The sequence below is a fragment of the Ceratotherium simum genome, chromosome 1 (assembly GCF_057802395.1).
Source record: "Ceratotherium simum simum isolate JZ-2026a chromosome 1, ASM5780239v1, whole genome shotgun sequence".
In the NCBI taxonomy this organism is placed as follows: domain Eukaryota; kingdom Metazoa; phylum Chordata; class Mammalia; order Perissodactyla; family Rhinocerotidae; genus Ceratotherium; species Ceratotherium simum.
Window position 1 is genome coordinate 96,805,954 of NC_141900.1, and position 17,169 is coordinate 96,823,122.

General features: G+C 39.4%; 1 protein-coding gene and 1 pseudogene across 1 annotated transcript; both read right to left on the reverse strand.

The window, feature by feature from the left end:
• Positions 1–230: 230 nt before the first annotated feature.
• Positions 231–5,572, reverse strand: LOC106801824 (putative inactive serine protease 58). Its single transcript, XM_087435782.1, has 5 exons — positions 5,467–5,572; positions 4,502–4,658; positions 3,358–3,608; positions 779–915; positions 231–380 (listed from the first exon to the last, which is right to left on the reverse strand). The coding sequence occupies exons 1-5, from the start codon at positions 5,504–5,506 to the stop codon at positions 231–233; spliced, it is 735 nt and encodes a 244-aa protein (XP_087291908.1). The 5' UTR covers positions 5,507–5,572.
• A 7,182-nt stretch (positions 5,573–12,754) lies between these two features.
• On the reverse strand, positions 12,755–16,805 carry LOC101405423 (cationic trypsin-3-like; annotated as a pseudogene).
• Positions 16,806–17,169: the final 364 nt, after the last annotated feature.

The window sequence follows — 17,169 nt, forward strand, 5'->3', positions numbered from 1 at the left end:
TTTTTGAATGAATGAACAAGTGTTGGGGATGTTGCTAAATTTCTCATCATGCTTACAGTTTATATAATAAAGAGATCAGGGGTCATGACATGAGTTCTTAGCGTCATTTTTGTAAATTGAATGTCTTGTATTTGGATTCTATTCAAGAACAAGAAAGATCAAGAGAGTTGTGGATCCAGTGTAGAAATCATGAAGATATTGCACTGAGGGGATGGAAGAACAGAGGAGCCTCAGTGGGTATTAATGATTTTCAGGATCCATCTTGCATAGGAATGAACTTCTGTGAAGAATCCTTCACTTCCCAGGGTGACACTTCCTTTTGCCCAGGACAAGATTCCATGCAATCTACCACCGCAGATGGCTGGAGCAGCTGAAACTTCCTACAAGGGAGAGGGAACAGGATGTCAATAGTGCTTTGTTCTCATGGAACAAGAATAAATCCCAAGAAGAGGCAAGGTATAATGGCAGAGGCATCTAAGGTACTGGACTTTTTTCTTGAGAGGACACAACCCTCTCTTCACATCCACATAGGTCTTACCTCTCATGGTTCAAGCTTGACCCAACCTGAGTGCAAGCAGGAGGAGAAAGAACAAATGATTGTACCCAGTATCTCTCCCACTCTAAAAGGGGGGAAGGTGAATTAATCACAACCCCAAGACTGAAGACGGAGAGGAGAGGGACTTCAGGCCTTTTGGATGAGTACCATGTGATTTCCTGCAATCACCTCTCCTCCTCATGGACCGCTTGCTATCTTCCTGTCTGGGGAAAGGAAAGATACCTTAGTTTTGGATATGGTGTTCAGAGGTTGTCCCACACACATGATGTTTACTCTCATTCTTTGGCCTAGCAGATTCTGGCAGTCATCAAAGGGAAGAGAATATTGGTTTATCCAAGTCAGGATGTCAGGGTCACTAACTGCGAGAAAGAGAAGACAAATGAATTCCAAGGTTACTCTCCTAATCACATACTCTTGGGATCAGCCCCTGTTTTGTAAATACATGAATCCCTGAGACTATTCATTGCAGGTAGCCAACATTCCATCCTTCTTAGGGTCCTCATTCAGTATCTCTGTGTTAGAGCAGTAGATTCAGAGCATTAAGTCCTATCAGATCTGTAGTTCTCTCTCTACTATGCATAATTTAGAAACTTTGAAAATCCACAAGGAAATTATGAATGACCGTGAGAAGAGACAGACACAAAGCCATTGTTCCCAAGAAACCCTTATTTTTGGCACCTACTTCTTCTTCTTTACATTTAATTATAAAAGGAGAAAACTATTTTTTAAGTGTCTAAAACTGCTTTTTTAATGAACTATATTATTTAGTAATGGGTTATTTATGTGTGTGTGTATGTGTGTGTATATATATAAATATACATAGATATTTTCCCCTAAGAAGTCATATTGCTCATCTCCATCACAGCAATTGTTACTACACTGTTAACCTCAAGATGCAAGGATTCTAACCAAGGTATTATATAATTTTAATCTCTGGTAGAGAGTAGCAAGGAGGAAGGAAACAAAAAATTGACTGGAGATTGCTCAAGCTAAGACTAGTGTTACTTATGGAGCAGAATTTTCAGTATACCCAATCTAGTGTCTTAAAGCAGATTATACCAGAAAGTATCAAGTTAGAAAAGAAAGAGAGGATTTATGTTTAGTTTTAAGTTTTTATGGGAATTCAACTGAAATACATAGAATAAGCTAGGTGAAAGTTACTTGAAACAATGAATTACTAAAAAATATTAGGAGCCTTGCACCAGAGAGCTTGTAGAATTAGTCTGTCACTATGATTCTGACATGCAGAGCCTATGTGATAAAACCTTTATAGTATAGTTTTATTTTGTTTTCAAGTGGTGTATTATAAATTACTTTGGTAAAATGTGATGCAATTACTTTGAATAAGACATAAAGTCAAGGATAAAAATCATAAACCTTCATTTTTTTTCAGAAAAATTCACTTAGGTTCCGGGAATCTTGCTTCTAAATTGAGAATATAAAAGTTCCCACTTTGTATTTCTGTTTTTACAAAACATTGATTTTAAAAGTTACCACTTTTTATTTGTTTTTACAGAACAGACGGATTGTTCTGTAGCCACCAGTGCAGAGTTTAAACCTGATTAATATCCATGACAATTTGCCTCAGTGAACAAGCTTTAGCAAGCCAATCAATCAACGTCACTTTTTAAAGTCAGCCCATCAGATCCCTCTCTAATAAACATGCCTCAGAGTGCCAACCAATCAAAAACAATCTCACCTAAGTTACCATACCTTCACAGATGATGTCAACCCTCTTAAGCCTCTAAGTCTTCCAATTCCTGTACAAAAAGCTTCCTACAAACCCCATATAAACCCAGTATCTGCTCGGCTCAGTGAGACTGTGCCTTAGTTTTGCTCTTCCTTCGTATAGTGAGCAATAAATTTAGCTTTATCATTTTATTTCAAATATCAAATGGTGGTTCCATCATCCTTTGACAATACTATAGTAGCCACATGAAGTAAAGGTCACCAGGGACCAACAAATACATAAGAAAGCAACTTTCTTCATCAAGTACCCTTGATAAGACATGATCCTGCAGAGACAGATCATTTCTGCTCATACCAATTAGAGTTCAGAGGTAGAGGGATGTGTGCCTGCAACATGGGCTGTGGCAATATTTCCCAGAGGTATGTCAGGCCAGAGAGACCCCAACAGTATGTCATAATAATCAACTCCCCTATGAATCCCACTAGTCTCCACCTCTAAGTGACAACTATTGGATGAAGCAATAGTGAGAATTGTTGGATGAAGCAGTAGGTCTAAGAGTAGCACCGTCTGCATGGAAACAGATCTGGTGACAGGAGAGAAGCCTCCATCGACCACCCTCTTATCTATCAGGGTCCACTTGAATGAATCACCATTAACATAGGTTGTGTAGGGTAGGGGGTGGGAAGTATCCTCTGTTGCCTCACCATATCATGTTTTGCTTTTGTTTTTCCCACTGCTGTTCTATTAATGGCTTGCTGGACTCTCAGCAGCCACCGTTCCACAAGATGCCTTGAAAACTACCTTTAGGGTGAGAACTCCTAGCTTCTTCGACTGTATTTGAATTTGGTTCCCTGGACTCTAGTCTTGAATGTTCTAGAGATATAATAATTACTGCCTGCTCCATACATTGGTGTCAGATTGGCTGCCCTATATCAGTCTCATTGAATTTTATCATTTGGCCTCCACTTTTGGTAGTATAAGGTCCTGGCACTAATTGCTCTAGGATCTAGAACGTTACCTCGTAGCAGCTATTTCCTTCAAGTATATCCCTCCACATTTTTCCCAACTCCAAAACCTCCTCAGGATGAAGAACACAGAGTCAAACACTTACGGTTTTTATATTCATTCCAGGTCCAGGTTGGGATAAAGCAGGTATCATTAACTGCTAAGCGTTCCATAGCTATGGCTATGGTTCCCACATGGTCATTGAATGCAGCAGCCTTGGACAGTTTTATCATCATCAGGTCATTTTCCAGAGATTGTGTGTTGAATTTAGGGTAGATCACAGTCAGTGAGTAATTCCGTATCTGCTCTTTCTTATTTTTGATGCTGGGTTGATAAACTCCCAGTCGGATTTTAACACTTTGGAAGTAAGAGGGCAGGGAGATGGAAAAGAGTGGGGTCACAGAATGCCAGAAATGCAAAAAATGTCAGAAGTGACCTTCCCCAATCATCTTAATTTTATCTCTTAGACCTGAGAACTGAAGTGACCTGCCTTTGTCTGTAAAATAGTAATAACAATAGTTTACAGGATTACTGTATTAGAGTCAATGTACACAGAAAATCTGACATCGTGGTATCTGCCACCTAGAACACTCTAGTTATTATATTATTATTGTTATTATTATGATTTGGATAATCTGAATGAGCAGGTAATAGAGATGGCACCACAATCCATTATTCCAGGGCTCTTTGCCTGTACTACACTGCCTCAAGCAACTCTTGAGCAGGCATATTGTAACCTTTGCTTCTGGCTAATCTTAGGCCCTTCCCAGCTGCTCTCAGGCCCATATCATTAGATTTACCATGTGCCGCCTACCTTGATCAGAGATTCACAAGACTCTTAATAGTCTATCTGGACTCCCATTTACCATTTTCTGTTATATTTCCCGGACAAATTCAAACCCACCCACTTCCATTGCTAGCAGTCCAGTCATGCAACAGACACAAGAACCATTCCCTACCAAAAACAGTTCATACATTAGATCTGGGTGAGAAAAAAAACATCAGATTTTCCAACTGAAAGAATGAATATTATTTACTCTCCATGAGAAAGAGTCTTCTAACACTTTCCTTTTAATCTCCTCTTAAACTGTCCGAATACTTACTATTTCCCCCATTGGGAAGAAGAGCCTCTCTCTTCCTGGGTCTTCTGATTCCCTTAGGATGTCATTAAAACTTGCTGGAATGCCTCATCAGACTTGTTTTTATTTAAATAGATCCCTCCCAGCTCCCAAGAGCAAACGGATACTTACGGTAAGGGGCAATGAGCAGCCGTCAGTACCCACTCAGGGTGAATGAGAGACCCCACACAAGGTTCCGGGCTGGACTGCAGATAGACCATGTAAGGAATAGTAAAATCTTCTGGTAAGTCCAACTTATCATTTTGAGAATATTTGGCTAGAACAACTCCTAAAGAATCAATGGGGTCATAGGCGGAAAGAGAGACAAAGAGTTTGAGAGGTGAGAGTTGGCTAGGGTAGTTTTTCCCAACCTAAGGTTCCCAAAGATAGTATCAAAGTCTTCACATTATTTTAAATATATTTTAAAATCATAGGGAATCGCACATATCACCCAAGCTATATACATTAAGGAAACCAACACATGTCTTTGCTTGAGATGGAAGTATATTCAAATTCTGTGAAACTAGTGCATGGGCTTATCTGAGGCTGATCAGAAACCGATCAGCAGTGCTATATATTTCAAAAATGAAAATAAGTGAAATATTACTTTAAAAACATTATTTTTAATTAACTTTTACCAACTAAGCACGGGAGTAAAAAATTACATACTGCCTGACTTTGGTGGTGAAAGGAATGAAAAGCTTGGGGTAGGGCCATAAGGCTTCCAGAGCCCTGACCCAGCCCACCTTCCTTTCCTGTGCCCACTCCTTTAAAGCCCATCTGCCCAGGGAAAGGGAAGTGTGGCTGTCAGGAAAAGTGGCAGTCTAGGAAGTTACACACTCAAGAATCTCAGGAGAGAGTAGGGCACGTATAGTGACATATCCTAACATGCTCACAGGCCTCAGAGGAACTTAGAGAGAGTGCTGATGGGTTGAACTGTGCAACAAAAGTTGTTCCTTTTGTTTCTTTCAACAGTTAATTGAAGGAAATGCCCGCCACTTCCTATCTCTTCAGTTGTGGCTAGATGCTTCTCTTTCCAGCCCTTCCCTGAACCACCCCATCTCTCCCTAGGCAGCCACAAGGCCCCAGGCTCTCACCAGCTGCACTCATGAGAGCGAAGATGAGACAGCACTTCATGGCCTGCTGTGACCTCACCAGAAGCAGATAAGCTGGATCAAACTGTAAACTGTCCCGATATTTAGTCCAAGAGTCCTCGGCAAGAACAGCTAGGGGAGAAGCATTAATTGAGGGTTGGGGGAGAAACAAGGATCTTACAGCAGTCCTCAAACTAGTCCTTGTCAAAAACCAATAATATAAGGCATAGCTGGGAGCAGTCTCTGATGTGGGTGAAAGGGAGGAAGGAGCAGACCAAGTCAAGTTCCTCGTGCCTCTTCTCTGATCCTGAAAATCTTAGAGTCATGATGTATCTGCTGACATTTTTCCTCCCCTCTCTGTGACATAGCTTTCTTTGTTGTCCCCTCCTCCCTTTGTGACTGTGTCTCCTCTCTCCCTGCCCTCGTTTGCCATCTCTCTTCTTTCAAAGAGTCCCTCTGCCATTCTCAGAGACTCATCAAACGTTGGGGTATGAAATAAATTTAACAAATCATTCCCCCGGCTCCTTCCTTCCACTTTAGCGATAAGGAAGCTGTGGTCCTCATGGAAGCTAGTGGCACAGTCAGGACTCAAAAATGAGTCCCCAGATTTCCTCTGACATGTCGAACTTTAGCTGAGCCCTGTGTTCCCAGAAAACAGTATGGGTAATTATTCCCTGGGAATTTTGTGTTCTGGGAAATGGCCAGCCACAAAGAATTGCCCTCCCCTACACAAGCTAGAAGAGACTCTCTCTTTCTCATGGCTCCCATAAGACTTGAGATGACTCCCTTGTCTACCTGTGACAAGGTCAAAAACAGACCTTTCTCTTTTTGCCTGAATTTGCTTACATGGCCAGACACAGACCCTCCGACTCCCCATTCTTTGTCTCATGAACGATTAGCTGAGCTTAGAACTGTTTTTCCCCTGAAACTAGCTAAACACAGAGATAAACACTTCTGTCCAGCTACCTGGTTGAGAATTCTCCTGATTGCAAAACAGCCTCAACTGTGAATCTCCCCACCTGTAACTTGTGTGTTTCTCCCTATAAAAGTCTAGGGCAAAACCATCCTGCTGAGACACTGTTTCTTCAGATCTGGGATGTTCTTCTTATTGCAATAGTCTGAATAAAATCAATCTCCTTACCTGTTCAGTTTTTGTCTTTGACACTTATTACTCTTTCCAATGCACCACACTCTTTCTTTTTATAAGTTAGCCATACATGATAACTTTCTGACTGAGATATGTAATAGTGGGTTCAGTCAGGCATATTATATTGGTCTATAGTTTTCTTTACTTGTAGGGTCCTTCTCTGGCTTTGGTATAAGGCCAAAGCTGATCTCATAGAATGAGTTTAGAAGTGTTCCTTCCTCTTCAATTTTTTTTGGAAAAGTTTGAGAAGGATTGGCATTAATTGTTTAAATGTTTGGTAGAATTCACCAGTGAAGCCATCTTGTCCTGGCTTTTCTGTGTTGGGAGGTTCTTGATTACTGATTCAATCTCTTTACTCATTATTGGTCTGTTCAAATTTTCTATTTTTAAAGTGCTTGGAACAGTGAGTTCTAAGGGCAAACAGTAAATGCTATACAAATGCTTGTTAAATAAAATAATTATTACCTTAAGATCCCCATATTTTCCAGGCTTCTGGGGCTGCCTTTTTATCTTAATGTCTAAATATTGTTGTGAAGTCTTTAAATCTTTGAAACACTTCCATGTTTTAATGTAGCAGTGAAGAGCATGGATTGGAGTCAAGCTTCTAGGGTTCAATTCCTGGCTTCAGGGCTTACTAGCTGCCTTATCCTGAGAAAAACAGTTACCCTCTTTAAGCTTCAATATTCTAAGCTATAAAACGGGAGGAATATTAGTACCTACCTCACAGGATAGTTGTGAGGATTAAATATTATTTAAAAGCACATAAGCATAGTGTGTGGCACAGAAAATACTTAATAAATACTAGTTATGATGATTATTACACTTTTGGACCTCTGCAAAAGTGAGAAATGAGTCCTGAGTACTAAGAAGGAGCAAACCTTCAGTGTGTTCCTGGTCCATGGAATTGTGTATTTTGGCTCCAGCACGGTCCTGGGACATGATTCCTCCTGAAGTCAGGGATTCAGAATTATTGAGCACCTGTGGGTTTAAGGTCTCCCAGGCCAATACCAATATCTCTCTACTGAGATAAATTACTACCCCTTCCAGTTTCAACCATGTCTCACTTGTGACATCCGCTGACAAATATGAGACTCTGAAAAGATGCGGGAGGATGAGGCTGGAGCAGATCAGTAGTCCTAACCTGCTCTGTGCTCTACTCAGCTTCAGCGAGCTTCCTTCTTGGAGACAAGTGTGGATAAGGAGAGTTTTGTAAGGTGGTAAGGACTAAAACTAAATTTTATAAACTAAACAGCTTGGGAATTTCATTAAAATCTAACTTTATTTTTATTTTATATCTGTCACATGTTTGTTGAGAAAAATACAAAAGAATAACAACAGAAATATTGAAACAACAACAATAAAAACTCACTAATTACAACTACATTTAGAGTTGTCCACTATGAGCATATCAAGCATTGCAAAACTATCTTTTTGCTCTGCTCATTCTCTATACTTTCCCATCCCACAAAAAAGTTAATAATTCTTGATGAGGTTTTTTTTTTAACAGCAGTTTTAGATTCATAGCAAAAATGAGAGGAAGGTACAGAGATTTCTCATATACCTCCTGCCCCCAAACAGGCATAGCCTCTCCCATTGTCAACATTCCCCACCAGAGTGGTACATTTGTTACACTCAATGAACCTACATAGACACATTTTTATCACCCAAAGTCCACAGTATACCTTAGGGTTCACTCTTGGTGTTGTATATTCTATGGGTTTGGACAAATGTATAATGACATATTTCTATCATTATAGTGCCATACAGAGTATTTTAACTGCCCTAAAAATCCTCTGGGCTCTGCCTATTCATCCCCCCTATCCCCTCCCAACCCCTGGAAACCACTGATCTTTTTACTGCCTCCGTAGTTTTGCCTTTTTCAGAATGTCATATAGTTGACGTCATACGGTATGCAGTCTTTTCAGATAGGCTTCTTTCACTTAGTAATATGTATTTAAGGTTCCTCCATGTCTTTCCATCACTTGTTAGCTTATTTCTTTTTAGTGTTGTATAGTATTGCATTGTCAGGATGGACCACGGTTTGTCCTATGGAAGGACATCTTGGTTGCTTCCAAGTTTTGGCAATTATAAATCAAGCGACTATAAACATCCAAGTGCAGGTTTTTGTGTGGACATAAGTTTTCAGCTCTTTTGGGTAAATATCAAGGAGTATGATTGCTGGATCATATGGTTTAGGTGGATTCCATAGCTTAGATGGAGTATAATAAAAAAAATGTCTACTCAGGATGAATGAATCTCTAAGACTAAATAAACACTTTTGTATTTGTATCCTTTCAACAACACAAAGACTCTTAATTGACTTTTAAAAGTCTAAAAAAGACTAAAATAATACTAAGATAGTAAATATCTTTATTTTTTAAAGACCTTTTAAATTTTGATTTCAATACTAAAGTTACTTGCTATAAAAGATAAAAGATTAGAATAGTTTGCATTTAAATAATAAATTAAATAAGATTTCTAGGGAAAAAGAGGCTTCTATTTGTTTTATTAAAGCAAATTTTCTTAGATAAATTCATTTTGAGCATATGTTGAAATTCTTTGCTTGTTAATCGGAAAACTAACAACTAGATTATAGAGTATATCAATAAAGCAAAGTTACATCTACCCAGCTTATATATCCTATAAGAAAAAATATATTTACATAAGTAGCTAGGCCTCTAAGTGCGGATAGTGCTTTATTTTACATAGCTGCTAAAAGTCAAAGCATGAAGTTGACAGTTGAGAGCCATCTTCTCGGAGGATTCAGGACCAAGTGATAAGTAAATTTATCTGTTACTATAATTAGACATGGCAAGCAAAAGAACGTTTGTCTCTATGCAGTTGTTTCCAATCTCAGATCATTACCTCTTTACATTTCTTTATTTTTGCTACAAAGCTACCAGGTCTTCCTGGATCTTACTGAGTCATAAATTAGATATTTATTTGTAGTAAATATATTTTAGGGAGAGATATCTCTTCTGGCTCTACAAAGTGGCTTTTTATTTTAAATTATAGTATGTTTTCATAGATCTGTTGATGTTTTTATTTGATTATAGTTTAGAAGCAGATCTATGCTATCCAGTCATCCATCCCTTTATCATTTGCTCTTCCTGTGGCATTTGTGTTGATCAGCATTATATTCTATAGTCTCTATTGTTTTTTAGTTATCTAATCAGACTGTATATACTGTAAAGGCCAGGTTTTGACTGTTTTCTTTCCTGCTATATCTTTGGTGCATAAAACAGACTCAGGCATATAATAGGCACTTCAATAAGTATTTGTTGAGTAAGTGGTTGGATAAGTGAATAGAATATTTACATTGTCCACCTTGAGACCTATCAGTTTGTTTAATCAATCCTCTATTAGTGGATATTTGAGTTGTTTCTGGATTTTCAGGGTTATGTGGATAATGCATCAATAAGCATCCTTGATTACTCTAGAGGACATTGTGCCTTCCTCCTTAACATCCACTCTTCCTTCTGTTGATAACCACTTTTAGAATTATTCAGTTAACCAAATATATACCAAGCAGGCCATGTTTATTACAGAATGGGAAGTCCACCCCTTGCTCTGATGGTATGCCATATAACTTAATTATAAGTTAATTAGCATAATCCAATGTGATTATTGGCTCAGAGATATGCAAATGACCAAATTCAGTTCAGGAGACATGATACAATATCTGCCAGGGGCTTCTGGGAAAGAAGCTTCCTAGATCTTCTAGCGGCAACTTAGTTATCTCTCTCTCAATACAGACAAGTATTGTCTGATCACAAGGCTTTATCCTTAGACTAAAGCTGACAGTAATGCAGAGGGCAGAGATAGAAGCCAACTGGGTCCTGGACAACATTTTTTAATTGCTGAATCAAACCATCCTTCAAGCTCTCCCTATTTGTAAGATTCCATTACTGCATTTTTAAAGACTGTAGGAATTGGATATTCTGTTCCTTGCAACTGAATGACTGCTAAATGATACACTCACATTTAAGCATTTTTTTGTTTTTATATGCCTATTTTAACAGGATAGAGTTCTAAAAGTTAAGTTGCTAGGTCAAAGACCATATAGATTTCACATTTTAATATAAATTCACAAATTGTGAAGAGTTAGATTTTAAACAAAATAAGAGATAGAAAATGACAAGATATACTGAAAAGTGACTACTAGTTGGCGTCAAGAAAAATGATGTTTGCCCTTTTCATACTTTTCTCTGGGCCTGCCCTGATCTCTCATCTTTTATATATCACACTTATCTTGTCAGGTCTCTGAATCTTCCCTCCACCTGAGGTGCTTAGGTGAGTAGGTGTATGTTGGTGGTGGTGATGGGGTGGGGTAGAAAAATATTTCAGAAGGAACAGAGGAATCTTCAAACTCATTTGTTAACTAAACCGGCTTCTCTCCAGAAACAAATGTGTTCAGATCAAAGCCTTCTTATTTTAACAAAGAAGAGTTATATATGAAATTAATTTAGGCCATATGCAAATATAAGATCAATTCAGTAAGAACTAAAGAAATAACACAGGACAAGTTAGTTATGATCAAATATTTAAGAGCCTTGAATTCAAGGCTAAGGAATTTGGGCTTCATCTTGTGTGACTGATAAGGTGATATTAAGAGCTTAGAACTGTTCCCTACAAATGTGCCATCCAGAGTTACAAAGGGATAGAAAATTGGTCACAGGGACAAGTGTCTTCCTATACTTTCCTCTCGAAGAATACCTGTTATGGACTGCATATTCTTGTCCCCACCAAAATTCATATGTTCAAACTAACCCCCAACAGGATGACATTAGGGGGTGAGGATTTTGGGAAGTTTAGATGTAGTTACAAGGGTGGAGCCCCCATGATGGGATTAGTGTCCTTACAAGAGGAAGAGACTAGAGCTAGTTCTCAAAAGGGCCATGTGTGGATAAGGTGGGAAGGCAGCTGTCTAAAGCCAGGAAGTGCCTCCCCTCCCACTTCCTGTGGCACCTTGATCTGGGAATTCCCAGCTTCCTGAACTGTGACAAATTAATGTTTGCTGTTGAAGCCCAACTTAAACTATGTCTTTTGTTATACAAGCCTGAAACACTAAGACAATATTCTCCTTCACCTTATCACTGGGCCAAAAACATTTTCCCCTTTCAAACCTCATTCACCTACTCCAATATTTCTATGCTCAGACCCCGTATATCTTTTCCCTTGACCCATACCAGGTATACACACAAATCATGTGTTGGGACGTATACTCCAAACCACTCTCCAGATGATCCATGGAACAACCTAGAGTTCGGGGAGCAATGTTGAAGAATTAAAACCTGGTATCAGTGCTATGTCTCCAGATAGGGCTGAAGAGATCAAATAACAGCTCTATAGTCAAGATATTTATGACTTCAGAGTCATAGATCTGTTTTCTGTAAACTTATATGCAATTGTACTTTTTTTTTTTGGTTAGGGTCAAAATAGTACATAATTTGGGCTGGGATTTGGGGGTACGTGTGGTGGGAGACTGGCCAGATTGTTGAGGGACATCCCACCTACCATAGCAATAAAATCTCGGTTAGAAAAAAGAAAGATCTTGGAACACTGGAACACATAGGTAGGTGAAACCTGGGAAAATGCAAGAAATCTGTGATTTTTAAACTTTCTCCATCTAGAAGTTCCCCTTATCTAGCCTTGCAGACTTTGAGATAGATTAGAGAAAAAGAGAGAGCACAGTGTCACACAGGAGCATCGCCTTAGGGATGAGGACAGCTGGGGCTTCATCCCAGCTTCACTGTGAACTAGATGAAGGACTTTGGGCAGTAGATTTTAGCTTTCTGCAGTTAGGGTCATTATCTTTTCAAAATTGGGAGGGGAACAGTGATTCCCTAACCTTATTCATCTTTATATCCTCAATGTCCCACACAGAGTCTGGCATAGAAGAGGTGATCAGTACGTTTATTTTGATCAGGTTGAATGAATAGCCAAATAACATTTCAAATTCTGTGTTCATATAATAATTAAAGTCTATGTCCAGTTTCAAGAGAAAGTTCACAAATATGAAGGAAGGAAAGTGCTTGGACATATTTGGTTCAGGACAAAATGTTTTTATTTAGATACTGTTTTCAAGCATAGAAGGAAGGTGAAATTGACCAACAGGGGATGGGTCATGAAGAGATAAAGGTTTTAGTTGGCAGCGATGATCTGCTGAATCCAGTCCACATAGTTGTAGACCTTGGTATAGACACCCGGTTTGTTTTTCTGAGCGCAGCAATAGCCCTAGGACACAATGCCCTGGAGCTGTCCACTGCAGGCCACAGAGCCACCAGAATCACCCTGAGCAAGAAGGAAAAGAGAGTTAGAACTCTCCACTATGCCCAGAGGGAGAAAGGCTCAAAGACAGTTCCTCTATTATCTTGGAGTCATCTTCCCAGGCTATTGATCCTTCAACAAGTACCTTCTCTTCCAATGGAAACCCACCCATCAGTCTCCATACTACATCCCTATTCTTTCTCTTCCCACCTTCTAGTGCCTCCTCTTTCCTTAGTTGCAGGCCTGTAGGGCCAAGAAGAGGTGAGGACTGGCGAGCATAATACTGCCCAGCTAGCTCCGGTCCTTTAAAAGAGCTTCCTTCTACCATATACCTCTTGTGAAGGGTGCGCAGATGCTGTTTGAACACCATCTTCTGTGTATCATTTTGCCCTCAACCCTGACCATTACTATGGTAAAAAGAAAATCTATTATTTATCCCAAATCTATTCCTAACCCCTTGTAATCAGTCCCAGACACAGCTTTTCCATCTTCTGTGTTTCAGGAAAGAGAAAAAATGGCAGAAATGCATGAAGGCGAGCTGGAAGAAGGAGTACAAAGAAACTAACCTGGCAGGAGTCCTTTCCACCCTCCAGGAAGCCCACGCAGAACACGTTGCTGGTGATCAGACCTGGGTAGGAACTGCGGCAAGAGCGTTCGGAGAGGATGGGAGCATTCAGACACTGCAGGAGGTCAGGGTAGCTGGCTGTTGGGTGCAAGAGTGAAAATGGAAGAAGATTACCCAGAGGATTCCTGGAAACTTCTTGCCCAATATCTTTCCCCTCCTTCTCAATACTCCCACTCTTTCTGTCAGATTGTCAGTAACTGCTATTTTGGAAGAAAACTTTTATCCTGAATGTCTTCCAATCAGTTTTAACTCACAAGTTATTCTCCCTTGACACTAGCTTCAGTGACACCTGATTTCAAACTTGGAGACTTTATTTCTCAAGTAGATCAATCCTCCAGGAAGTACCAAAACTCTTAGCCTCTGTTCTGTTGACTCCTCAGTTTCTAGTTCTCTGCAAATCAATAATCCCACTTCACTTGAATACTTGGCACCTTTATCATGGTTCATTTTTGTTGTGTTTCCCAGCAGAGGACTCTTCCTCATTTCAATCAATGTATTCTATGTCTCCATATACCCACAAACTATCCTCTGTGACCCTTGCTTTGAGTGACAGTTTGGAGTAATTGAACCTCAACATGCCTTTCACCTCTAGGGTTTTCAGACTTGGTGCTTCTGCTCCAGGTGACACTTACTGCCACTGCTTAGGGTGTTGCCCCAGCCAGAGATGAGGCACTTGGTACCAGCAGCTGCAAAAGATGTTGGCAGAGAGATCGTAGACACTTGAGAGTTGATAGTGGCCTGGGAGCTCAGTTTAATCAGCAGGATGTCGTTATCATAGGTTTTTGCGTTGTATTTGGAGTGGCGGATGACCTTGGACGAATAAATGAATTGCTCAGTGCCCTCAGTAACTTCAATGTTTTGTTCTCCCAGACGTACCTGGAATCAGCTGGATTAAAGGATTACAAGTTTCTTAAGTATCCAACTTGAGCTTCTTCCCCTTCCCAGGACACCCCAGTTATGAGCATAACATAGACGTTATCCCCTTCAGGCACGCTATATGGTAGAAGGAACACTTACAGGTAACTGTGCCCTTAATGGAGCCCTACCAGATATGAAGAGGCTAGAATATTTCTTAGGTAGGTGTCATTACAAGTACAGACTCTCAGCCCACCATATTGTTAGAATAATTAGGTTTAGGAATGGAACCATAGGATGCCAAGAAAACAGTGGGAGATAGATTGGAATTGGTGGTGATTGATCAGCACCTGCCATTTCTCCTCTGGTTGGGGTTACTAATTACTGTAGGGAGATGTGGCAGGAATCCGAGATTTGACAGACTATTAAGAGAGCAGAATGAGTTGTGCTAATTTTTCATGCTGACTGTAAATTGCATGTATGTTATCACCTCCATATGCCATTTTTTTTCCTGGTTGAGCTCTAATGACTAGGACTATTTACTCATTAATGCTCTTAAGTTAGTTCTAGGCACACTTCATCATTCATTATTTCCCCCCCATGTCTTTAGTACCATCATTTGGAAGGACATCAGGGAAATCTAAAGGTACCTTTCCATGTGATAGTCCCTGAATACATCCTACAATGCCTGGTGGGAACAACGAAGCTCTTAGGATCTCAATGCTCATTGCTCAAGTATAACCCTGTAGTTTACTCTGATTGTGCTTTAGCAGGGCTGGGAGATGAGTTGATCTTAGAGAACAGGGATGTTTGTGTTGGTTACTTACGACTGATAGCAGTGAGCAGTGGACAGAACCCACTGGTTATTGATGAGGGACCCACTGCAGATATGGTAGCCAATGTTCAGAGATGCCTGGTAGGGGATGGAATTCGCCTGACAGGTGTAGCCGCCGATAATCTTGTCATCACCGTCAGTGGGGAGAGAAACTGACAGAGAAAAGTTGGAAACTACTTGCTAAACAGATTCATCTTGGAATTGCTACTCACCAGCAGGTTTTTGCAGATTAACCAGGAAAGGGCAGATAATGTTTTCTTGTCATATATAATCAGGAAATGGTGATGTTGATGTAATTTTTTTCAAAACCTCATTGTTTCATACCTTTGACACGTACCCTACATATACCATTATAAGTATCCAATTTTTATGCTTTAAATTTTATAAATATACTCTTTGTTTTACATATCTACCATACAGACACACACACACACGCTCACACACAAACGCACATATCAGAGACTCTTTACATAAGAAATACCCTGGAAACCACTACCTGAGGATATAAACAATACTTTTTACAAAAAACCCTGCTCGGCAGCCATGAGAAATAGGTGTTCAATAAAGCTCTGCACTACCCATGGTGTTGTTTACTTCTGTGGTTGGTATGGGGTAGATATCCTCATTAGGTGACAGAAAGGAAGCTTTAGAAGCCACCTGAGAATGTTCTGGTCTGGAAGGAAATGGGAGTTTGTACTTTTGTTCTTCCAATTTCTCTTCTCAGTTCTCGCCTATAATTTTCAGAAAATAATTTCACAGAATATTATAAGGTTTCCCTCTCCAACCTTTCCCCTTATCCCAATTATCTTTCTGACATTTTTCAATTTATCCAGCATTGTGAAATCTGGCTGACTGATTTATTAAGTTTCTTATGCATCCAGAAGTCTGTGATTGTATTATATGGACCCTATTGTTCAAATAATTTAAAGTAATTTTGGAAAAGACATTTCCAGGTGTATGGAAAGGTGTATCAAGTTTATACCTGCCCAATATGGGAAAATTTAGTCGTAAGTTTTAGTAATATAACATTTAGTATTATAAAAATGAATAGTCATTTCTCTATTTCTTTTGATAATTGAATGACGTTGTTTTACACTAGAGAGGTTTCATTAGCAAAGATATTGTAAAAGCCAGTCCACAACTTTTATTCACAAGAAATAAAATATCTTTGGCTGTTAAGATACTCTTCAGTACAGAGAAGACTCAGGCTGTCACCCTCACAGCCTCTTCAAGGAGCACGAGATTAGTCATTGGTCCCAATTATTAACTCCTAATCCTTATAAAGCTCAAAACGACATTCACTTAATGTTGACTACCCTTTTCTTCTTTCTAATCCTTCTTAGTTTTCCCCCTGACGTTCAGAGCAATTCTGCCTCTATCCCGTCTTGCCTCATAACTCCTGCTCACTATGATCTTTCCCCAACAGCTGAGATTTACATATACTAGACACTGTTGTTTTGAGTTAATAAGCCTCCTGATGACAGAGATTATTTTCATCATTCCTGAGTACAAAGTGCACAGTTCAATACATGAGAGACACCTACTGATTCGTTTATTAAAAGAGACTCATCAGTGCTTCCCAGGAAAGCAAGGAAGATAAAGGTCTTCATGGTTGCTCACCGGATATGGACTGGTGAGTAGGATGAAGAGTTTTAATCCACAGCTATTTATACCTACAATTTTATCATTGACACCCATGACCACAGGTGTCAGAAAAGTTATTTCACTGGAAACTCACAAATCCAAATTTAGTTTTCAATTCTGTTCCAAGGTGAAGATAATTCAGAACAAATTTAAACATCAACATAGGTCCGCTTTTCCAAAAGTTTATAGATATTGAAGTAATTAACTCACCTCATGGAAACTGTACCCAGAATAGAAAAGTATATTGGAGTAAGGTCACAGAACAGGGCTCCAGGTGTCCTGATTCCAAGACAAAAATCTTAGATATTTGGTTGTCTCAACTGTGAACTT

What these genes read in the sequence shown, in the direction of transcription:
- LOC106801824 (XM_087435782.1), bottom strand. Translation starts at nt 5,506, where the DNA reads ATGAAGTGCTGTCTCATCTTCGCTCTCATGAGTGCAGCTG. An exon ending in CGCTCTCATGAGTGCAGCTG is followed by an intron (nt 4,659 to 5,466) that starts GTGAGAGCCTGG and finishes TTGATTCTTTAG; the next exon opens with GAGTTGTTCTAGCCAAATAT. An exon ending in ACACCATATCCAAAACTAAG is followed by an intron (nt 381 to 778) that starts GTATCTTTCCTT and finishes TCTCCCTTGTAG; the next exon opens with GAAGTTTCAGCTGCTCCAGC.